Source organism: Neoarius graeffei, chromosome 11 (genome assembly GCF_027579695.1).
Source record: "Neoarius graeffei isolate fNeoGra1 chromosome 11, fNeoGra1.pri, whole genome shotgun sequence".
In the NCBI taxonomy this organism is placed as follows: Eukaryota; Metazoa; Chordata; class Actinopteri; order Siluriformes; family Ariidae; genus Neoarius; species Neoarius graeffei.
The window spans coordinates 66,922,054-66,947,267 of NC_083579.1; the positions used below are offsets into that span (position 1 = coordinate 66,922,054).

The following is a 25,214-nucleotide window of genomic DNA, read 5'->3' on the forward strand; positions in this document are numbered from 1 at the left end:
CAGCCCTGTGATGACCTGGCGACTTGTCCAGGGTGTACCCTGCCTTTCGCCCGTAGTCAGCTGGGATAGGCTCCAGCTTGCCTGCGACCCTGTAGAAGGATAAAGCGGCTAGAGATAATGAATGAATGAATGAATGCTTTTAACAGGCATTTAGTCCAAAACAGTACAGTAAAGTATAGGCCATAGCACTTGTCTTTTGCTTTTGTTGTGTCTCTATAACCTTAAGGCCTATCCATGATGTTTTTACAGAAGATCCTGGAAATAAGCAAATTATGACCATTTTATAACCTTTGGGGGGCTTTTTTTTTGGGGGGGGGGGGGGATATTTGGGGTCAGCTTCCTGTTTGATGCTAACCACATCCGGTTTATGATGTTACATGAATTAAGTCATGTTATTTCTATCAAGCAGTTGTTGGTAACACAAGATATTCACTTATCAGGCAAGAAAATGAATGTCGCTAAGTTAAACTGTCCCAATTCACCTCATATAATACTCTAAAAATATAATATTCTCTCTCTCTCTCCACCACACAAGATACATTTGTGACTTTCGGATTTGAAGAGCTTGAAACAACTTGATTCAGCATGATAGATAAACGTGAAAGTTATTTTTAGAGAAAAAAAATAAAATATTAAATTGAGCAAAGTGCATAGTAACTAGCGGAGTGAGTGCGGAACGGTGGAACGTGGTTCGTGTTGCACTACGGAAGTATTATCGATGCGCACGTCTGCAGCGCTTGAATCTAAACTGCGCGCTTTCCGACTTACCTTTATGCTTATTTAAATTCATTATTTGGTTTTAATTGTGTGCAATGGAAAGCGACATACTTGATGCACTTGATCAAGTCGGGTAAGGGAAATAAATAGCTACTTTTAATGTAGATTTGACGGCATGGTAGCTCATGAGCAGGAGGACCATAATAATAAAAACAGGTGTTGATGGCGTTTAAGATCAACAAAATACTGTTTACAGAGTTAAAATGTGGAGTCGAAATAAAACTCCTGTGAGAAATGCACATAGTGATTAGCTATTTAGGCTTGCAACTCCTTAAAAAACACACTTATAAGGACAATATTTGATAGTAATCATGGCTGGGCTGGACATGACGGATCCCCTGGGTCCCCAGGATGCACACTGGGAACCACCATCTGCCTGACTGTAGCTACATCATGGAGCATTGTTAAGGGAACTCTGTTCTCTAAGGACCGAAACAGCACCTTCTTTTTGACCTTTTGAGTCTCACTTATTGGTATTGTTGAGTTTTAGACCATGCTGTTTATTCCACAGGTACAATGTTTCCCTGGATGAAAAGGCGCTTTCAGTGGCATGTGAGCAAGGGTTTAACTCTCAGGAGTTTACAAGTGTGTGTACATGGTTATCAGCAAAACTGCACCAGCACTGCGATGCCAAGGATGCGAAATCAGAAATACCAGGTACGTTATACATTATTTAAAATTTGGTTCAGTAATTAAACTGTTAATGCTTTTAACAGGCATTTAGTACAGTACAGTAAAGTATAAGCCATAGCACTTGTCTTTTGCTTTTGTTGTATCTCTATAACCTTTAAGTGCCATTCCATCATTGGATGTATTCTCATCTCATCATCTCTAGCCGCTTTATCCTGTTTTACAGGGTCGCAGGCAAGCTGGAGCCTATCCCAGCTGACTACGGGCGAAAGGCGGGGTACACCCTGGACAAGTCGCCAGGTCATCACAGGGCTGACACATAGACACAGACAACCATTCACACTCGCATTCACACCTACGGTCAATTTAGAGTCACCAGTTAACCTAACCTGCATGTCTTTGGACTGTGGGGGAAACCGGAGCACCCGGAGGAAACCCACGCGGACACGGGGAGAACATGCAAACTCCGCACAGAAAGGCCCTCGCCGGCCACGGGGCTCGAACCCGGACCTTCTTGCTGTGAGGCGACAGCGCTAACCACTACACCACCGTGCCGCCCTGGATGTATTCTTTGGCATAAAATACAATATATTTTATGACAACATGACTAGACAGAGAAATCTTTTAGCTTCAAAATGATATATCAAACATAATTTTTTGACAACGACAAGTATATTAATTTTGCGACCAGAGTCACCTACCCTTTTAATTTCCGCGCGGTAGTGAAACGTGATGTCATCGGCAGGTTCCCCTTCTTGTGTACCACGTGTCGGTCTATTTTTAGACCAGGAAACCCCCAAAGTGAGAGAGTCATTTCTCCTCGTATATGGGGGCCAAAAAAATTGCGAAAAATTGAGTTAATCTTTCAGTTAGCTAGATTTATTGGTATTAGCTAGATTTATTGGTATTATTTTTATCGCGTTCTATCCGCCATTGCTGATAATATGTGCCACGTCACACGTCACGTGGTACACAAGAAGGGGAACCTGCCGATGACATCACGCGCGGAAATTAAAAGGGTAGGTGACTTTGGTCGCAAAATTAATATACTTGTCGTTGTCAAAAAATTATGTTTGATATATCATTTTGAAGCTAAAAGATTTCTCTATCTAGTGATACCATTTATATATGTTGTCAAAATATATTGTATTTTATGCCAAAGAATACATCCAATGGTGGAATGGCACTTTAAGGCCTATCTATGATGTTTTTACAGAAGATCCTGAAAAGGCAAAACTTGAAATAAGCAAGCTGTTGAAAGAGCTGTCCTGTCCATACAAGGAGCTTGACGGTGAACTGAAAACCAAAAAGGAGCATCTGAAAATGCTTTGTAAGTTTTATCACTCGTATGTCGCGGTAATGCTGTAGTTCTTAAATTACTGATTCGGAGTTCCAGTTGTTATTAAACATTGTTGTATTTGCAGTGTTTTTGGTATCAGAACTTCAGGCTGCACAGATTATAACAAGCAAAGTGGTTAAAGACACAAAAGTTGAGAAAAAGCTCTCGCCTCTTCAAGACCTCCAAGCAGTTTGTAAAGTACTGAAACTCCCAGAGCCAGACCAACAGCAAACAAGAGACTTCTTTTCATCTGTAGAAAATGAGGTCAGCTGACTACACGTCTCACATTAAAGAATGATGTGGTGGTGTTTTTTTTGTTTAATAAAATATAAGTGTGTTGCAATTTTTTAACCCATTGAAACAATTTAAAGCTTCAGAATATACACAAGTGGAAACGTCTATGTTTTGGATATTTTTAAAAAATAGTGAAAACTTGCATTTAAATAAATGTTGTTTATACTACCGTTCAAAAGTTTGGGGTCACTTTGAAATGTCCTTATTTTTGAAAGAAAAGCACTGTTCTTTTCAATGAAGATCACTTTAAACTAATCAGAAATCCACTCTATACATTGCTAATGTGGTAAATGACTATTCTAGCTGCAAATGTGTGGTTTTTGGTGCAATATCTCCATAGGTGTATAGAGGCCCATTTCCAGCAACTCTCACTCCAGTGTTCTAATGGTACAATGTGTTTGCTCATTGCCTCAGAAGGCTAATGGATGATTAGAAAACCCTTGTACAATCATGTTAGCACAGCTGAAAACAGTTGAGCTCTTTAGAGAAGCTATAAAACTGACCTTCCTTTGAGCAGATTGAGTTTCTGGAGCATCACATTTGTGGGCTCGATTAAATGCTCAAAATGGCCAGAAAAATGTCTTGACTATATTTTCTATTCATTTTACAACTTATGGTCGTAAATAAAAGTGTGACTTTTTTTCATGGAAAACACAAAATTGTCTGGGTGACCCCAAACTTTTGAACGGTTGTGTGTATGTATATATATATATATATATATATATATATATATAAAATTTATTTATTTATTTATTTAATTTTTTTTGTGGTCTGTTATATGTTGCTGATTTGCCTTAAATATTGCTTCAGGTAAAGATTTTGCTGAAGAAAGTTCCAGATAAGCACATTGGAAAACCAGTGTTGAAGGAGCCCCTTAACAGTGAGCAGTGGGTCAGTATTTCATACCAAACTTAAGTATTACAGAAAGGTATTTGGTCTGTGTGAATGACGAGTGGATATTTTACAGAATCTTAGTGCTGTACCTTAGACGTGTGCTTTGGGGCAAGGATCCTGTGGGACCTAACAAAAAAGTCACAGTAGCAGGTGATCAGATAGGAAGCTTGAAGGACCAAGAAAGATCGCGTTCATTAAAGGAGAACTGAAGTCATTTTTAAACTTACTTTATTTTTTAATTAACGTGTTATTCAATTACGGTTTCGGTTTTAGTAACCTTATATCGTGACTCGTATTGGCAACTAATTGCAATTAAATATTATACTTATCGGCCTGTTCGGTTTTTAGCCATGTTGAATTTAGTTCGTTTGGTCCACGGCAGGCGTCGCTTATCCACGCGATCTTCGCGAGACTTCGAAGCGTGAAGTGTCAGCCACGTGTCAGTGCTGCAATTTTGAAAACTGTTTTCCAAACGAAATGTTGCACAAAAACGAGTTTAAATGACGATTACTGCTTACTTTTTTTTTTTTAACTTTCCTGATTGCTATCAAAACAAACAAAACTTCCGGCTTGATTACATCAGCATTCGAAAGAGGGCGCGCGTGTCTTTTGACAACATTGGCCACTTTGATTTCCGCTGTACGTTTTACTTCCGTCCTACAATATCTTGCACAAGTTTCAGTGAATCTTGTTTATGGTCATTGCTTTGACATATGGACTGATATAGCATATTTCAAAACACTCATAACTTGCTATAGCAGTGACAAAATAGCGATCAAAAATGCATTCCTATAGAGATCTTGCAGTCACATGACCAGAAAGTACACAGCTGCCATCTTGTCAGTAAAAAACACAGCTGAATACTGCTGCACTCGTGTACAGAATGGATCAATTTCAACCGACGGACTACACGGCTCATTTTTCTAATGAACAGATAACTAGATATATGTCTAAAATAAACGATCTACAGATTAGTGACCCTTATGGCTTACCGGACGTAGTTTTCACTCATTAACTTTCTCTCGCTGTTCAGTGGTGAAGCACTGCGTGCTTATAAATCTCTGGACAGTTATCTTTACAGAAATTCAGAATTTGTCAGCGACTCAGATGTGGCATCTTGTAAACAAGAAAATAACAATCCTCATTGGACGGGTAAGTCACTTAAGTATTGAGTATAGCACTGACCAGCTGATTATAGAATAGAATAAGGTAATTCCAGCTGTAATTCCAAATCGTCCGTCTTGTTTACCATGGATCTGGCGTTGGAGAGGTAGAGGCTTAGCAGTGGAGGTTTGAGTGGCTGTTTTCTGAGCTTAGTCAACAGGCCGGTGTACTCTCCTGGATTTCGTGCATGCGCAGTAGGCTTGGTAGGACAAATCCAAGAGGTAGGATAACTTTACAGAACACGGGCTCTGCAGCCTCGCTTTTGCTTCCTCTCCCGACGCCGCCTCCTTTGCTTTGCTTCCGATAACAATCCACGGAGACCCCGCTGGTCTCGCTATCTCGTCCGGAATGTTGTGCATGCGATGGAAATCGCTACAAACCGTCATTTTCTGCTGGAAACCAATGTCCAGTAAGTCCATACGGTTGTAGTGGATATTGAAGTCCGGTACAGACGAACAACACGCAGAAATACACACAAAAAAACATAAAAACCATGCACAGGTAGGGAGAGCTTGTAGCCGCAGCCGTTGTAGTAGAATTGTATATAGTAGGGTTTTCCAGAAGAAAAGGTAGAAGCAGAAGTAGAACCAGAAGTAGAAGGCGGAAATATGGCGTTTGACCGACAAGATGGCGTCTGTCACAATCTGGATCGGCTGTGATGTCACATGCAAGTGCTCCATATTTAATAAAATGAGAATTTTGCTAATAAAAAAAATTTACCTTCAGTTCTCCTTTATTATGGGATTATATTGAACATAGCAGATTGTTCACAAGGGGTGACATGGGGTGTTTACTACATTTAATTTATCTTCAGTGAATGCTTTTTCTTGGTTAGCATGGCTGTTAAATGACTAATTAGTACATTGTTTAGAGACCTTCTTTTTCTTCATCCCATAACACGTGAACAGTCCATCATTCCATCATTGGTGTGTCTCGGGCATTTTAAAATTGGTGGAGCCCATCCATCTCCAAGCTTGATCAATGGACAATTTAGAGTAGCCAGTTAGCCGAACTGCATGTCTTTGAACTGTGGGAGAAACCAGAGCACCCAGAAGAAACCCACACAGACATTGGGAGAACGTGCAGACTCCACACAGAAAGGCCCCCCTCAGCCACTAGGCTCGAACCCAGAACCTTCTTGCTGTGAGGCGACAGTGCTGACCACTATACCACCATGCTGCTATTGTTTAGAGATAGCGGCAATTAAATTTATTTTAGATAGGCAAATGTAAGTAAAGAAAACAATAAAATGCAAAAACAGGCAAGCTTATTCAGAAATTTTTCAGGAACAGGAGTCTGTGGGATTCAGTCACGTGCACGCCTCTAGTGTAAGTGGTTGCCTTTTATGAATTGTTATTCCTAATAATTGACTTGTTTTTCATCCTCAGAGACAGCTGGAGAAGATAAATGACGCTCTTTTGGCTGATTACGAGTGTCGTCGGCGCATGCTGATCAAACGGTTGGATGTTACTGTGCAGTCTTTCAGCTGGTCAGACAGAGCCAAGGCATGTTGAGCTGCAGCTTTCTACCATTCTGTATCATGTTTCTATGTGACACGATTTGAGTGTTTTGGCACCACTCAGTCATGTCATACAAAACTGGTAAAGTTTTACCTTGGAAAAATGTGTCCGTGGAAATGCACATCAAGTATTGCTGGGTTTCACGTGACGTCACATCCGCCTCATTAGTTATTCAGAACTTTAGCTGGTGGTCTACCAAAGCTCAGCTGACAAAGCGTTTGTACAGAGAAGGTACATTGCTCGCATGAAAAATGCCTTACGCTTGCGTTGTTTTATAGCCTAGTAAACTAGACCCAACCGCCTAGCGGCCAAAAATATTTTTGCCTAGCGAATGGGTCTAGCCTCGCACCATATAAACAAAAACACCCCGGGCATCAAATCGTGCCCGCCAATCACAACGCAAGGTTTTTGTTTGGATTCTTTGGGCGGGCTTTTGCAGGAGTGACGACAAAGCTGCGCAACGCTGGAGAAAGCGCAACAGGAAAGATGGCTACAGGCTAGTGAACAGCGCTAGTTTGACTCCGCTTTGGAATCAGTTTTAGAAGAATTAGACTTGGGCCCAATCCCAATTCTAATTTCTACCCCTCCCCCTTCCCCTTGGCCCTTCCCCTTGAAACTGAGCTACAAGGGATAGGGCTTGAAATTCAACCCTTACGTATTGGGATAGCCCTTCAACGATCGCATACGTCATCGCGTACCTCCGTCAGCGTTTACGTTAGCAAAACGCAACCAAATGCGTCATTGGCTGCGACCAGCCGCTACAGTCAGAGCCAGAAATCTCTGCTGGCAGGGTGTGATTTGTTAACTAACACCACTGAATGGGATATCTTTGGCGCTTCGTGCACCACATCCGACAGAATGAGGTGTCAGAACACTCATGTAAACAATAAAAGCGAGAATAACAGAACAAAACGTACGCAGTAAAGCAACCGAAAACAATACTCACTCCCAAAGCTTTTTAGCAGCAGCTTGGATTTCAGAAATCGCTGCTCATTCTCAGCTCGAAAGCGAATCAAGCGGCGTGTTTCCTCTGGATAACAACTTAAAACACGTAAATAATGGAGAAAATACATTTATGACAATCTTTCGCCGCGGGAACCGCCATCTTTATGAAATCCGCATGAAATCTCGCTGAAATCCGCATGGCATTGTGGGAAATCACTCAAACCCCTTCGTTCGGAGTCTGCTCCAGGAAAATCTCCGTTTGGAGGGGTACAGAAGCCCTTCCCCTACCCCTCCGCGTTAACTGGGATTGGGATACCCCTACCCCCTCACGTGAACGCGCAAAATGGAGGGGAAGGGCCAAGGGGTTGGTCCAAGGGGTGAAATGGGATTCGGCCTTGGAGTTTTCGTTGAAACATGAGCAGGAAGAGGCTCTCCGCTCATTCCTTTTCAAGAAGGACGTTTTCGCTGTTTTGCCGACCGGCTATGGCAAAAGTCTGATCTACCAGCTGGCTCCGCTCGTAGCCAAAAGGATGGGGCTAGTTTGTGCAGTACGAAGAATTAATAAACAGCTTTGAAACATTACTTTTTGATTGTTTCTTATTTTCCCGTTATTTTAAATTTAAGGGAAATTATTTCACCAAACACCACTAAATAAAAACTCTCAAAAACAGTTTAAGCAAACCCTTGAAAAACACTTGGAAAAAAATGTGTATGTGGTACAGACTCCAAACTTGTGGTCATTATCTCCAAACTTCTTAATATCTAGAACCTGTTTATTAATTAATACGCATTTTGAAAAATTATTTATTTCAAGGCCTCCCCCACTGCTTTCTGTCGCTCTGACTACGTCACAGTCACTGTTGCGCTGATTGGTCAGAGCGTTGGCCTATACGCACAGAGACAGTTTGAAAGACAGCGGTTTGTTCCTCCTACCCGCTTCGGAAATGTCTACGGATCGAGGCCAGACTAAATATTCACATTTAGTCTGGCTTGCCAGGCTAGTTGTTTTAGGTTGTTCGAATCGATCAAACCGTGAAACTGATAAAAGTTTATTCAGGGTTCCCCGTGAACTAATAAAAAAGGGTGAACGAACACAGGATTTCACAAAAAGACGTCGAGAAAGGTGGCTTTTGAACCATGAAATCGAAGGGAGCCGAGTCGAAGCATGCTTGAGTTTGCAGTGATCACTTTGTGAAAGGTTTGTATTTCCCTCTCAGCTATGTCCTTAGTGTTTTCCAAGTACTTTTCTTGCTATGTGTCGTTATTTTATGGTACTTTTTTAGTCAGGAAGCGCTAAAGTCCCCAGCTGTTTCTTTGTTTACTCCTCACAAAGTCCATATGCATGAAGGTCGCGACAAAATTCTTACCCAGCCGTACAGTTACAATGCGCCGTGATCACTTCTCCGTCTTGTTTAACTAAGATCCAGGTCTTTAAAGGGGTTTCTGATGATCTTTGTGAATGATTTGCCTGAGACATAAGAGCCAACACAAGTCAGAATCAAGCCAACTGTTGTTTGTTTACACTTCAACGTGCAGCGCTTCGTTGTAAAGACATGAACGAAAAGCTGAAAAAAAAAAACCTTACACGGGCAAAAACAATCCAGGATTCATTCGGCAGCGACTTGATCCCGAGGTCCTTTACCCAGCCACATACAAAACAGTTGTAAGCCTCCATACTCTTCCACGCTTTCATCTGTTTTGCGGTGTAGAAGGACGTCTGCAACACCAGATAGTTCGAGATGTCGGGGAACTCGACTGAAGGGTAGTTTTCGAGATCGTATGACAAATCCTTCTTTCCCAGACTGTAGGGGTCGATTCCATTGCACGTAGCGATCTTCTGAATATATCTAAAGCGAGCAGTGGCTTCTAGATTACGAGCGTACTCTGATAAGTTATCGCTAGTTGTTTGCACTACGGCAGCCGTTTAGACCACCAGTTATTTCACTTCCGGTAAAACCGCTAAGAAAAGTCATGTGATTGAAACCCAGCAATACACTCACCAGGCCTCTTTATTAGGAACACCAAACTAATACTGGGTAGGATACCACAAAGAGAGTTGCGCATGCATGACTGTGTTTTGTATGGAATGTCGCTTGACCCTGCATTTGTATATCCACCAACATGGCCGACATCCGGGTTTCTATTTTGCTTTGACGTCACTTGCAAGTCAAGGATACAGATGTGAGTAGGGAGTCAAACACTCCCGGTTACCAGAGGACCAGCCCCCCACTGTAACCCTAGTTATGTAACAGGTGAAAGGCCAAGGGGAGTGTCCCTCCAGTATAATGGTAGGGGAAACACTGCAGAAATTTCACTCACTGGATGTTTTTTGTACCATTCTTTGTAAAACTAAGGCCCTGTCCACACGGCAACGGATTCAGGTGAATCCGATAAAATTTTTTATCGTTTCGGCCTGGCGTCCACACGGCCCCGGCGTTTTGGGTGCCCCAAAACGATATTTTTTGAGAACGGGTTCCAGAGTGGAAAAATCTGGCAACGGCGCCGTTGCGAAGTCGTCTGGATGAGTAGAACAGATTTGTTTACGATGACTTCACAACCACATGACTAGAACAAGCAGCACTCTCGCGCGCATCATTCATAACAACAACAGCAACAATGGCGGACCCCAGAGTAGTAGTAGTTTCAGTGCTACAGTCGCTGCTAAGTTTTATAGTTCAGAGTCACTCGCAGGAGTAACTCCACCTCATCATCGGTCCAGACAAGAGAGTCGGTTTTTCCTCGCGTAGTCGCAGCCATCTTCTTCTTGTTGTTGTGTGTTTGTTCCTGTGAGTGCTTCACGCCGGGTAGAGGAAGGGGTTTATGCGCATGCGTCCTACTACTTCTATTGTTCTGGTGTCTCCGATGGGACCGTCTTACAGCGCACGTAGAGGTGTGGCATGTGTATTGCATCGTTTTCAGCAAGCGTTGCGTCGCCATATGTACCTGATATTTTACTGATCCGTTGCCCATGTGGACGCGATATTTTTTTTTAATAAAATCTCGTTGCCGTTGTCGTGTGGACGTAGCCTTATGGTGATGATACACGGGGCAACTTTTTGGGCAATGTTGCCGAGCAATGTTGCTGGGCAATTGCGTTTTGACTCTTTTCTATTGAGATTGGGCAACATTGCTTCTTTCTGAATGGTTTTGATAATCTCTGGCAACTTTTTGAGATAAGCCAATCAGAACGCGAGTATCGAGTCATGTGACCTCCGGTGAGGTTCGGATCAGAAATTTCAAACAAATATGGCGGCCGCTCAGTGTCAGTGGAGTGAAGAGATGGAGAGACTCCTCATCTGTTTTTACACCGGTAAGTTATTTTAATATTCTATATGGAGGAATTTACCTCACCAAAGCTCTAAAAAACAACAGACAGCTCGATTAAATGGTCACAGCAAAAATTAAGACATCAATTTTTTTTTAGCTAACTGTAAACTGCCGTTGCTAACTGTTGTTGCCCTGAAAAGTTGCCCTGTGTCTCACCTAGTTGCCCGTTGCCAGCAACATTGCTCGGCAACGTTGCCCAAAAAGTTGCCCCGTGTATCATCACCATTAGAGACTGGGCATGGAAAAAACAGGAGATCAGCAGTTTCTGAAATAATCAAGCTAGCCCTTCTAGAACTAATAAACATACACTGGTAAAAGTCGCTGAGATTACATTCCCCCCCCCAATTCCATTTTCCCTACATGAACTGACGCTCTAGACCTGTATTTGCTGCTACTACATGATTGGGGAATAGCATAACTGAACAGGTGTTCATCATAAAGTGGTCAGTGAGTATGTATATCAAGCAAGTAAATTCCATTCATTCTTTTTCATCAGACAAAAACTGACACGATGGCCAGGGCCTATCAGCCAAAGAGACACTCGCTGACATTAAAGTCATCAGTAAGCCTTGCTCACCTCCTGGCAGCACGAGAAGATATCTGCAACCTGGTGAAAACCAGCAGTGAGTCCTGCAGGGAGAGGACTGCCTGCGCTGTGAATAAGGTGAGTGCAAATTGAATAATGGCAGCTCCAGCTTCTGGCTATGTTTGTGCACATATAATCTATTGTGACACTTTTAGGTTCAGATGGAAATAAGGAAACAGGAGGCAGGCTTGCAGTTAGCCTTACTTTATTACTTTATTAATGTTTTCTTCTTCTGCGCTCGCTTTTCAGCATCACTGTCTTTTCAATTTTTTATTTTATTTTTGCACACAAAAACGGGTCAGTTCTCACTTTGTGTCTCTCATCTCAAGACTCTCCCTGTGTCCGAAATCACTCCCTACTCACTATATAGTGAGTTCACCATTTTGTAGTGGTGTCCAAATGTATAGTGGGAATTATTACACCATATGTAGTGCATTCAAAGTATCCCACAATGCACCGTGAAAAGTAGTGTACAACCGATGGTCACTAACCAAGCAGTATATCCCATCATGCATTGGGGTCGCGCTGGAAGAAATTAAATCAAAACCCTCAAATTTGATTTAATAAAAGGCAGTGGCAAAGAAGAAAGAAAGTATTCAGGCTTGATTTAAAAGAACTGAAAGCTGCAGCTTCTTTGTATTGATTAATGTGGGAAATGCGCTCAGTATAATATGGATTTATCACAAAAATACATGCGTGTATTTATTATTTTGAAAACCCACCAGCCGACCGATCTGGCACGTTTTAATTGTGCGACAGTAATGACATAAATACCAGTGCGACGGGCTAGTGTCCGAAAGTGTTTTCATTTTACCAGTGAGCTCACTATATAGAATTCCCTATATAGTGAGTAGGGAGTAGTGAACGAGTGAGTGGTTTCGGATACAGCCCCCCCCTTTACCGTATCTCCTCACCACTGCGCTCTAAAACAAAGGACTTGTTCGTAAAGTAAATCACCCACAGGTGCAGGCTCATCATTTACCACTGATTTCTCTCGACTCCACTCTCCATTCGCAAACCTCCGCTCGACCACGCCCCCGCCGCCACACGTTCTTATAAATCTCTATATATGTAGTTCAGTTCTTAGTCACAATGAATTTTCATGCCATTCTTATAAACATTTCAGTCGTGTTTTGTAATGTTAAATCTAAATACTAGCCAACAAAAATGAATTGTAGTGTTTGTGCAGTGCCTTGCAAAAGTATTCATCCCCCTTGGTGTTTGTCCTGTTTTGTCGCTTTACAAGCTGGAATTAAAATGGATTTTTGGATGGTTAGGGCCATTTAATTTACACAACACGCCTACCACTTTAAAGGTGCAAATAGTTTTTTAAAAAATATTATTATTATTATTGTGACACAAACAAATAAGATGAAAAACAGAAGTCTGGAGTGTGCATAAGTATTCACCCCCTTTCGTATGAAACCCCTAAATAAGAGCTGGTCCAACCAATTCACTTCATAAGTCACATAATTAATTGATTAAGATCCACCTGTGTGCAATCAAAGTGTCACATGATCTGTCACATGATGTCTATATAAATCAACCTGTTCTGGAAGGACCCTGACTCTGCTACACTACTAAGCAAGCAACATGAGAACCAAGGAGCCTCCAAACAGGTCAGAGACACACTTGTGGAGAAGTATAGATCAGGGCTGGGTTATAAAAAATCCCAAACTTTGAATATCTCAGGGAGCATCATTAAATCCATTATAGCAAAATGGAAAGAATATGGCACCACTGCAAACCTGACAAGAGAAGGTTGCCCACCAAAACTCACAGATCAGGCAAGGAGGGCATTAATCAGAGATGCAACAAAGACACTAACGATAATGCTGGGGGAGCTGCAAAGATCCACAGTGGAGATGGGAGTATCTGTCCATAGGACCACTTTCAGCCGTACATTCCACATAGTGGGGCTTTATGGAAGAGTGGCCAGAAAAAAGTAATTGCTTAAAAAATCATGTTTGGAGTTTGCCCAACAGCATGTGGCAGACTCCCCAAACACATGGAAGAAGAGTCTCTGGTCAAATGAGACAAAAATTGAACTTTTTGGTCATCATGGGACCATGTGTGGCACAAACCCAACACTCTGAGAACACCATCCCTACGATGAAGCATGGTGGTGGCAGCATCATGCTGTGGGGATGCTTTTCATCTGCAGGGACAGGAAAGCTGGTCAGGACTGAAGGAAAGATGGATGGCACTAAATACAGAGCAATTGTGGAGGAAAACCTGTTTGAGTCAGCCAGAGGTTTGAGACTGGGACGAAGGTTCACGGTCTAGCAGGACAATGACCCTAAACATACTGCTAAAGCTACACTGGAGTGGTTTAAAGGGAAACGTTTAAATGTCTTGGAACAGCCTAGTCAAAGCCCAGACCTCAATCCAATTGAGAATCTGTGGCATAACTTGAAGATTGCTGTACACCAACGCAACCCATCTAACTTGAAGGAGTTGGAGCAGTTTTGCCTTGAGGAATGGGCAAAAATTCTCCAGATTTCTGTTTTTTCATCTTAATTATTGTTTGTGTCACAATACAAAAGCAATGTGCACCTTTAAAGTGGTAGGCAGGTTGTGTAAATCAAATGGTGCTAACCCTCCGAAAATCCATTTTAATTTCAGCTGCAACAAAACAGGACAAACACCAAGGGGGATGAAAACTTTTGCAAGGCACTGTACATTATGTGAACCGTTATTCTGTGAAGTGAAATCTACATTTCCCATTTTCACATTCAGTTGTATAAACCGAACCATTCCTCAGCTCAGGAATTTTTTGTTTGCCAGGTGCTGATGGGAAGGGTTCCTGATCGAGGTGGAAGACCCTCAGAGATTGAAGCTCCTCCCCCTGAGATGCCACCCTGGCAGAAGCGACAGGACGGAGGAGGAAGAGGAGGAGGTGGATACAGAGGCGGTGGATATGGAGGAGGCGGTGGACGAGGAGGTGGCGGATATGGAGGAGGCGGAGGACGAGGAGGTGGTGGATATGGAGGAGGCGGAGGACGAGGAGGTGGTGGATATGGAGGAGGTGGTGGCTACAGAGGAGATGGCTACGGAGGAGGCGGACATGGGGGTGGGTACGGAGGAGGCGGATATGGGGGTGGGTACGGAGGAGGCGGACACGGAAGCGGTGGATGGGGCGGAGGTGGAGGACGAAACCAGGGGGGAAGGGGCGGTAAGGGAGGTTATTATCAGCGCTAACGGTACTTCCTTTGTATTAGAAGCTAAGCACAGTACTGAAATGAAAATGCATATGATTTGAAATGTGTTAAGTTGCTTTTGTGTGTCCATCACAGGTTTTCCGTTGCTTTTATAATTATCCTGAAATTGTACTCAGAAACTGAAATAGGAATCAGAAACGTATTTAAATCACCTCAGATGTGACGCATTGACTTGGATGAAGGGGCGAGTGGATGATAGAGGAAAGATCATGATTTGCCATGTGCATTTCATTTTACATGGTTATGAAAATAGGAAGAATGAGAGACATGTCTGTAGTACTATAGTGTTAGTTTTCAGGTGCACATTCACCTTTTTAAATCACCTTTTGTATTATTTGTGTGCACTTTTTATTTCGTGTAATAACCAGATTTGTGTGATGGATCCTAGGGATTAGCATTCCTTTATACTGTATTAGATTAGAGTAATCAAGACATGACAGCAGTAACAGTGCAACACTTCTTCAAAATAAAGCTGCTAGAATCTAGCATCTCTGCCTGTGACGATTTTTTTTTTTTTAAAGTACAGAATGGTGACTGTGGGTGGTAAAAGAGAGCAACTGGACTTGCTTGAAGATTCTTGAAGACGTTTCACCTCTCATCCGAAAGGCTTCTTCAGTTCTGTCTGACTAGTAGGGAGTATCAGGTATTTATCCTGTCATGGAGGAAAAGCAATCCTAAGGGCCTCTGCATGCTCTTGCGACAAGGCTTTCGCAGATAGCTTTTCGCAGACAGTTGTAATTTATCGTTGAGCGGGGAATAATAGGCGTGCGCGATGTTATTCACCGCCACAACACAAGGGGGCGCGAAGTCGCGAAATCGCTAGGAGTAGTTGGTGGGTGTGGTTAGTGGAGTGTTTATCCTCCGGTTACTTATAATGACTAGAACTGGAGTCGTATAGATGTCCGTACTCCCTCACTTCCTCGATCAACTGCTCTTCGTGCTGCTCCATCTTCGCTCGTGTTTTTAAAAATGGCGGTTGTGAAAACAAACCAAACCGGGAAAGTAGGGAAGCGGAAGTGCGTGTACAGCGGATGTAGAGTGGACCAATCAGAGCCCTCTTGTCTGCGACGCTGTCTGCGGTGGTCACAATTTTTGGGAGGTGCGCGCAGAGCGTCTGCAAAGGGGGGGGGCTTCGCAGACGCCATCTGCGAGGACTGGGTTGTCAGCATAAATTGGCCTTTAGAGGCTGTCCACACGGCAACGGATTCAGGTGAATCTGATAAAATTGTTTATCGTTTCGGCCTGGCGTCCACACGGCACCGGCGTTTTGGGTGCCCCAAAACGAGAACGGGTTCCAGAGTGGAAAAATCTGGCAACGGCGCCGTTGCAAAGTCGTCTGGATGAGTAGAACGGATTTGTTTACGATGACGTCACAACCACATGACTAGAACAAGCAGCACTCTCGCTGTTTTGTATGAACCACTGCATTGCATTCACTTTTGTATACAGCTTTTCTTTTAAATAAACAAGTAACTGAACCATTTCTTGAATTTCTTTTTTTTATTGGATAAGACTGTTTTTCAAAATGTTCACACACAATATAAAAAGTTATATAAATTATATAAAAATGCTTTTCAAAATGTTCACACAATAAGAAAATTAAGTTATATAAAACTATGCACGCTAATAAAACTAATTTGTACACACAGAAGGCACGATTTCCTTGCGTAGTCGCAGCCATCTTCTTCTTGCTGTTGTGTGCTTGTTCCTGTGAGTGCTTCACGCCGGGTAGAAGAAGGGGTTCATGCGCATGCGTCCTACTTCTTCTATTGTTCTGGTGTCTCCGATGGGACCGTCTTACAGCGCATGTAGAGGTGTGACATGTGTATTGCATCGTTTTCAGCAAGCGTTGCGTTGCCATATGTACCTGATATTTTACTGATCCGTTGCCCATGTGGACGCGATATATATATATTTTTTTAATAAAATCTCGTTGCCATTGTCGTGTGGATGTAGCCTTAGACCACCACCTCTGTTCAGTGATGGCCGTTCCAGGTTGACAAAAATGGCTTCTTTAACTCCTCACTCATACCAACGATCCTCTCTGGCTAAAATGCGTACGTTGCAATCCTGAAATGAGTGTCCTTTGTTGTTAAGATGAAGGTAGACAGCAGAGTCCTGGCCTGAGGAACTGGCTCTCCTGTGTTGAGTCATACGCCTGTGAAGCGGTTGTTTGGTTTCCCCAATATACGAGTCTGTGCATTCCTCACTGCACTGAATTGCATACACTATGTCAAGAATCTTCAAGCAAGTCCAGTTGCTCTCTTTTACCACCCACAGTTACTATGACCTGGATGACTGAGAATCTTCACATACAGAATGGTGCTGATGCTTTTTTTTTTTTTGCATTTAAGTTTATTCAGTGGTATGAGTTATTTCTGATGTATCCTAAATACACTACTAGCAAAGGAAAATGTAATAGTGATTAAAAATGAGGATACGAACCCCTACATATCTGATACTGTGCTGACAAGTAACAATTTTGGCAGTAGATCAAATGAATAAACTTTTTTGGTGTTTCCATTATGGTCTTGTTTTGTTTTTTTTTAAGAGTTTTAAAAATTTAAATGTGAGACAAATTCTGCTGGTTTTGATAGAAGATTTGCGTGGGAGGAAACCAAAGAATCCTGATGAAGCCCACGTGGACATGGGGAGAACATGAGAAACTCTGCACATTAATAACCAGAGCTCATGATCATATCGGGGACCCTGGAGCTGTAAAGAGGCAGCATTACCTGCTACACCAATGTGTCCTCTTGGACAAAACATAGTATTGTAATTGTAAAATACGTGTATCTGTCATATTTTGCATACTGCACAGGACTATGCAGTCTCTTCCTCTGATGCTTTTGCAATGTTTGGAGCATGTTTGAAAGTTAGGAAATACTGTATTAAAGGCTCCGATGAGCTGCTTTCCCCAGAGATTGTGGGAGCTTTGAATTATAAAATATAAACTTACAATAGGGCGGCACGGTGGTGTAGTGGTTAGCGCTGTCGCCTCACAGCAAGAAGGTCCGGGTTCGAGCCCCGTGGCCAGCGAGGGCCTTTCTGTGTGGAGTTTGCGTGTTCTCCCCGTGTCCGCGTGGGTTTCCTCCAGGTGCTCCGGTTTCCCCCACAGTCCAAAGACATGCAGGTTAGGTTAACTGGTGACTCTAAATTGACCGTAGGTGTGAATGTGAGTGTGAATGGTTGTCTGTGTCTATGTGTCAGCCCTGTGATGACCTGGCGACTTGTCCAGGGTGTACCCCGCCTTTCGCCCGTAGTCAGCTGGGATAGGCTCCAGCTTGCCTGCGACCCTGTAGAACAGGATAAAGCGGCTAGAGATAATGAGATGTGATGAGAAACTTACAATAACAAAAATCATTAATTCTGTTATTTACGATGCTGTGATTGATGCAGGCTTGTAGTACTTGAGTCCAGGACTCTACCTCAAACCCGACTTGTTCCCTAATTTTAAGGACTCGTGACTTGACTTGGACTTGAGCACTGATGACTCGGACTCGTGCATTAACTGCATTCAGACTCTAAATTGGAGACGAGGACTCTGATTTTTTTTTCTTCATTTTTTGTAACATGGCATAATAATTTGGCATAAGATATTTATATCTACATTAATTTTTATACTAATTTCATGCAAGAGAATGCACATTCACCTGTTAATGGCGCTAAAATGCCTGGAGAGAACGCCCCTAGGATTGTCTGCTTTGCTTATACAGACTTCTCTTGTAGTAGGAAAAAAATGCACTGCTATGTGTTCCATACCGTATGTAGAGGAACTATCAAGGAGACGGCGGGGACAACCTCGAACTTCAATCGTCATTTGGTAAGACTCTACCCAGAGAAGGAAGTGACACGCTATGTTCATTGCCCTGTTGATAGCGGGGCTTGCTTGCTAAGCGTTGAACTAGCTAGTATTAACCGTCTCTCGTTATTTGCCCTGTTGATAGTGGACGGGGCTTGCTGAGCAATGAACGAACTTTTTATCTGTCGCCTATTAACTAAAATGGGGCAGTCGAGCAGTAATGTTAGTCCGACACAGTAGCAGAGACGGTTTCACATAAAGGCAGCAACAGCCACCGTCAAATGGTGCGGGTGGAGTCTTGTTCTCGGATTCGACTCGGCTCAATAGTGGACCCGACTCGACTTGAAATTTTCTTTAATGACTTGGACTTGTGGTTTTGTGACTCGACTGCAACACTGGATTGACGTATGATCCACAGTGCTAAAGCATGGACAGAATAAAGCCTGATATTCTCCCACTAATCGAAGAATTGTTTTTGATCTGAAACACAAAGCAGAGAAAACACTGGCTGCTAAATAAGTCAGCTGAAATAAAGACAATAGGCAATAAATTAATGTTTTCAGCAGTTCTTCACAAAGATTTTTGTCTTATTTCATGATGTACTAACCCCATTTCCACAAAAAGGTGGGATATTTTCCAAAATGCAATAAAAACAAAACTCTGGGGTTCGTTAATTAATGTGAATCTTTATTTAACTGACAAAAGTACAAAGAAAAGATTTTCAGTAGTTTTACTGACCAACTTAATTGTATTTTGTAAATACAAACGAAGTTAGAATTTGATGCCTGCAACACTAAAAAAAAGTTAGAACAGATGCAAAATAAAAGTTTATAGGATATTCAAGTAACAGCATTTTGGAAGATTCCATAATCTCATCTCATCTCATTATCTCTAGCCACTTTATCCTGTTCTACAGGGTCGCAGGCAAGCTGGAGCCTATCCCAGCTGACTACGGGCGAAAGGCGGGGTACACCCTGGACAAGTCGCCAGGTCATCACAGGGCTGACACATAGACACAGACAACCATTCACACTCACATTCACACCTACGGTCAATTTAGAGTCACCAGTTAACCTAACCTGCATGTCTTTGGACTGTGGGGGAAACCGGAGCACCCGGAGGAAACTCACGTGGACACGGGGAGAACATGCAAACTCTGCACAGAAAGGCCCTCGCCGGCCACGGGGCTCAAACCTGGACCTTCTTGCTGTGAGGCGACAGTGCTAACCACTAGACCACCGTGCCACCCAGATTCCACAATAAGCAGGTTAATTGTTAACATAATTGAGTATAAAAGGAGCAGCACCAAAGGCTCAGTCTTTGCGAGCAAGGATGGAGCATGGCTCACCGCTTTGTGCCAAAATCCGTGAGAGAATTGTTAGTCAATTCAAAAAGAGCATTTCTCCGCGCAAGATTTCAGGTTTTTCAAAATCTACAATGCATTATATTTTGAAAAGATTCAGGGAATTCTGAGACATCTCAATGCGTAAAGGGCAAGGTTGGAAACCACTGTTGAATGTGCGTGACCTTCGAGCCCTCAGGCAACACCACCTGAGAAACCGTCATGCTAATGTGACAAATATAGCCACATGGGCTTGAGAGTATTTTGGAAAACTGCTGTCACTTCGCACAGTCCGCCGCTGCATCCAGAAATGCAACCTGAAACCGTATTACTCAAGGAGGAAGCCATTCATCAATTCTACGCGGAAATGCCACCGATTTCTCTGGGCCCAAACTCATTTCTGATAGACTGAAAGACAGTGGAAACATGTGCTGTAGTCAGATGAGTCCACATTTCAGCTTGTTTTTGGGAAAACCGGACATCGAGTTCTCGGTGCCAAAGGTGACTACGACTATCCAGTTTGTTATCAGAGATAGGTGCAAAAGCCAGCATCTGTAATGGAATGGGGGTGTATCAGTGCCCACGGCAAGGGTGAGTTGTATGTATATGAAGGTACCATTGATATCCATCCATTATCTCTAGCCGCTTATCTTGTTCAGGGTCACAGGCAAGCTGGATCCTATCCCAGCTGACTATGGGCGAAAGGCAGGGTACACCCTGGACAAGTCGCCAGGTCATCGCAGGGCCAGGTTCCATTGATATATTGAGGTGAGTATTGGGATTTTAGAGAGACATATTCATCAAGGTAACGTTTCTTCCCGGGAAGTCCATGCTTATTTGAGCAGGAGAATGCCAGGCCTCATTCTGCACGGGCTACAACAGCATGGTTTCATGCATACAGAGTGCGTGTGCTTGACTGGCCTGTTGCCAGTCCAGATCTGTCTCCTAATGAGAATGTACGGCTCATCATGAAAAGGAGAATCAGACAACAGCAACCGCAGACTGTTGAGCAGCGGAAGTCTTGTATCGAGCAAGAATGGACAAAGATTCCAATTGCAAAACTGCAACAGTTAGTATCCTCAGATTCTATACAATTAAAAAGTGTCATTAAAAGGAAAGATGATATAATACAATGGTAATAATATCGCTGTCCCAACTTTTTTTGAGTATGTTGCAAAGTATGTGGACCAAAAGTAACCCAAGGAAGAACCACCTGGATAAATACCTGGAACTCCCCACTAGTCAGACAGAACTGAAGAAGCCTTTCAGATGAGAGGTGAAACATCTTCAAGGATTTCAAGCGAGTCCAGTTGCCTTCTTTAGCACCTACAGTTTATGATGACCTGGGTAACTGAGAACCTTCGCAGACATATTCCAGCTCCAGCAATTTAAAAAATTTACATGGGTGCATAGCTCAAAACATGCTGAAGTGTTCCTGACATTAATGTGCATTATTGACAACCTCATGGCCTTATTTCAGGTTTCAGGCTCCAAGGTTTCTTTCTGTTTCTGAACACTGGCAATCAGAATTAAACCGTAAAGCCTTAACCTTTGTGGAACACAGTGTTCATAGTGTTCGAACAAGAAGATAAATCTAAGCTGCAGAGGATTAAGTATCTAAAGCATTCAAAGGAATATTAGACAAAATATATAATTAAGTACAATGCCCATGATGTCTCTGTGAGTGTATTGTGTTCTAAATCCAGTCCATTATCTTCAGATGTTCTGTAATCTACAGCAGTGGTTCTCAAAATGGGCTCCAGGGAAACCCTAGGGAACGCAGTTTTTTAAATAAAGATACAACAAAGAACACCACAATTAACCATTATCAAAATTATCATAACTTTTTTTTAGTTCTTATAGTTATTAGCCTGTTTGACTGGTAACTACTGTATAATTTAACGGGTTTAATCCAAACCTCAGTAACTTTGGACTTTGGGGGAAACCAGAGCACCCGGAGGAAACCCACACGGACACGGGGAGAACATGCAAACTTCACAAAGAAAGGCCCCCTTCAGCCACTGGGCTCGAACCTAGAACCTTCTTACTGTGAGGCATAAGTGCTAACCACTACACCACCATGCCGCCTGAATACAATACAAAGGGAAGATATTTAATGTTTAAACTGATACATTTTATTGTTGTTGTTTTTTGTAAATATACACTCATTCTGGGCGGCACGGTGGTGTAGTGGTTAGCGCTGTCGCCTCACAGCAAGAAGGTCCAGGTTCGAGTCCCGTGGCCAGCGAGGGCCTTTCTGTGCGGAGTTTGCATGTTCTCCCCGTGTCTGTGTGGGTTTCCTCCGGGTGCTCCGGTTTCCCCCACAGTCCAAAGACATGCAGGTTAGGTTAACTGGTGACTCTAAATTGACCGTAGGTGTGAATGTGAGTGTGAATGGTTGTCTGTGTCTCTGTGTCAGCCCTGTGATGACCTGGCGACTTGTCCAGGGTGTACCCCGCCTTTCGCCTGTAGTCAGCTGGGATAGGCTCCAGCTTGCCTGCGACCCTGTAGAACAGGATAAAGCGGCTAGAGATAATGAGATGAGATGAGTTTGTACAATACAATAATATTTTTCTATTTATTAATGTTCATGAAATAAATATGTACTGATGAAGTCTGTGGAACTAATTTCATCGTTAAAGTGGTCCCTGGCTACAAAATATTTAAGAAGCTATGATCTTCATTATCTGAAATCCTATTACGCTTGTGTTTTCAACAATTTTCATGAAATTCTCATATGAAGGTGACCTACAGCAAAAGAGACAAAATGAAAGAACTAACTTTTTGTCAAAATGTTGCCTATTAACAATTATTTGAAAGGTTTCAGACTTCTTGTAAAAACTCCAAGAAGGAAGAGCAAATGGATGAAGTGATACTTTTTCCATCGCCGATGTTAGCTTCTTGTTCTTCTTGTGAATATTCATTGCACATTTACAAAGTCTATCCCAGCGTTTGATAGTTCGGACTACTCCAGTCCTGTTGCTCGGTGGTGTGTTAGGAGTAGATGGACCAGTAGACGATATTGAAGAGGGTGTATGCACCAGGAAAAATCACCCTTGAGTACTTGTCTATGGCGTGAGTGTCAATCCAGATGTTGACATAGCTTCTTAAGTTCCTCACCTGACTGGTGGTCTGATTGTCTGCTAATGTGAACTGAGCAAAGATCCTCTCTTGTCTCACTTCGTTCTCTGGCATCCCATAATTCCCCGTGGTGCTTTGGTCTATGTCACTATAGGCAGTAGTCACCATCATGTCCTCACCTGGGTGCGCTATACCACATGTGCAGGGTAACTAAAGAGTCAGAACATTAACAGGATGAACAGTAATTGGTGGGTGGAATCAACACATACCTTTTTAATGACCTCTGCCAACTTTGTTGGAGGAGGTTATGTTTTCACCTCCATTTGTTTGTCTGTTCCCAATGTAACTCAAAGTAGTGAATGGATTTTGATGCAATTTTGAGGAAAGGTGAGCCATGGGCCAAGGAACAATGGATTAGATTTTGATGCAAATCCGAATATGTGGCTTGGCGGAGGTATGCACTCTACCGAGTGCCCTTCTAGTTGAAAGAGCATCTATGTGAAACATTTCTGAAATGCAACATTACATAACGGAACCTTGTGAGTTAAACTGTCGTCCTTTTATATGGAGTGAAATCACTCAGTCAGTAAGAGCTCTAAAGTTTTACAAGCACCAAACTGAGCATGCTATACAGTAATTTGTCTCATTCCTGTATGTACAAAATGACTTTAGTTAACGGTTTGATATCCTGCCTGTCAATAAAAAGCTCCTGTATCAAATATGAATTAATACAGCTGGTTTACAACTTTGTTTTTTCTGCCATAAAGTGTGTTTATGTTGTATTGGCCTGACATTGTGTATATACTCACTTGCTCTCGGAGCTTCCTCTCTGTGCGCTCCTGCACGGTGGTCAGGTAGTTGACAGCTGCATACTCAATAACAGAGAGGAACACGAACACAAAGCTGACCCACAGGTAGATGTCCACTGCTTTGATGTAGGACACATGTGGCATTGAGGCATTGACACCAGTGATGATGGTGGACATTGTAAGAACCGTAGTAATACCTGAGTAACAGTAAACAGCTGTATGAGGGCAGTATGATCTTACAAGAAGCTTCGTTTTATATCCAACAGTGGAGATGTGATAGATTTCTTCCAGAAAAAAATATATATATATATAAACAGCCTCACATGAAGAGACTAACCTGATCTACTTCATGCAATACTATGAATTAGAAATAACTTTGAAATTGTGTTATTATTGTATAGTAGGTCTGGAAGCATTACAATTTGCACCATTAAAGAAACAGTAAAGTTGTGATCAGAAGTTTACATACAGTGACATGAATATCATCTTGGATATGAATGCCATGGCAATATTTGGGCTTTCGGTAATTTCTTTGAACTGTCCTTTTTCTGTAGCAGAATGATTGTACAGCATACATCATTAATTAAAAAAAAAAAACACTAGAATTTGATGCACAAGCTTTCATTTTCTTTGGGTTTTCTGAAATCAACACATGGTCAAAATTATACATACAGGGTCAAAAAATTTACATACACTTACCTAGATAATTAATTCAGAGGTGCTGAAACTTCCAAAATGTCTTTTATCTTGCCAAGGCCGAGGTCTCTTAACTTCCTGTTAGTGATCATGATTGATTATAGCTGGTAGCTTCTCTGTGCCTTCATAAAAAGGGTTTGTTTACAGCACTCATTGGATTGACCAACACACAATACAATGGGAAAGACCAAGGAGCTCAGTGCAGGTCTGAGAAAGAGGATCACAGATGTACACAACTCCGGAATGTTTCTTGAAGCCATTTCTAAAAAAACTGCAAATTCCAAGATCAGTTCAAACAATTGTATGCAAGTTATTGTGAGGTGTAATCATTTTGCCAAGCCACTTTGCTTCAAGAAAATCCAAACTGTCACCCTCAGCTGAAAGGAAATTGGTTTGGATGGTCAGGAACAACCTGGGAACCACCACTGCACAGCCCTGCCATGAACTGGAAGCTGATGGATCGTTGTCTACAGTTCAGTGAGTTTTACATCACCATGGACTGAGGCTACATCCACACGACAACGGCAAAAAGATTTTTTTTTAAAATATCGCGTCCACATGGGCAACGGATCAGTAAAATTTCAGGTACATATGGCAACGCAACGCTTGCTGAAAACGATGCAATACACATGCCACACCACTACGTGCGCTGTAAGATGGTCCCATCGGAGACACCAGAACAATAGAAGAAGTAGACGCATGCGCATAAACCCCTTCTTCTGTAGCATTAGCCGCATAAAGTTTTGATTATTAATCAGTAGCGTTAAACGAAAGACGCGGAAAGAGG

The 25,214-nt window shown here is 42.4% G+C and overlaps 2 protein-coding genes across 2 annotated transcripts in view; one reads left to right on the plus strand and one right to left on the minus strand.

Annotated features, from left to right (window-relative positions):
- The first annotated feature begins 690 nt into the window (after positions 1 to 690).
- Positions 691 to 17,223, plus strand: fam98b (family with sequence similarity 98 member B). The gene is made up of 9 exons (XM_060934621.1): positions 691 to 850; positions 1,289 to 1,434; positions 2,624 to 2,737; positions 2,832 to 3,010; positions 3,851 to 3,931; positions 6,487 to 6,603; positions 11,387 to 11,554; positions 14,264 to 14,423; positions 14,484 to 17,223. Exons 1-9 carry the CDS (start codon positions 813 to 815, stop codon positions 14,675 to 14,677), a joined length of 1,197 nt encoding a protein of 398 aa, XP_060790604.1. The 5' UTR covers positions 691 to 812; the 3' UTR covers positions 14,678 to 17,223.
- Positions 17,224 to 22,835: 5,612 nt separating this feature from the next.
- Positions 22,836 to 25,214, minus strand: part of LOC132893962 (gamma-aminobutyric acid receptor subunit rho-1) — a 28,893-nt gene continuing 26,514 nt past the window's right edge. Inside the window, exons 9-10 of the mRNA XM_060933143.1 lie at positions 23,732 to 23,928; positions 22,836 to 23,132 (exon numbers count right to left, since the gene is read on the minus strand). Coding sequence (XP_060789126.1) covers positions 22,836 to 23,132; positions 23,732 to 23,928 — 494 coding nt within the window. The remainder of the gene's footprint in view (positions 23,133 to 23,731; positions 23,929 to 25,214) is intronic.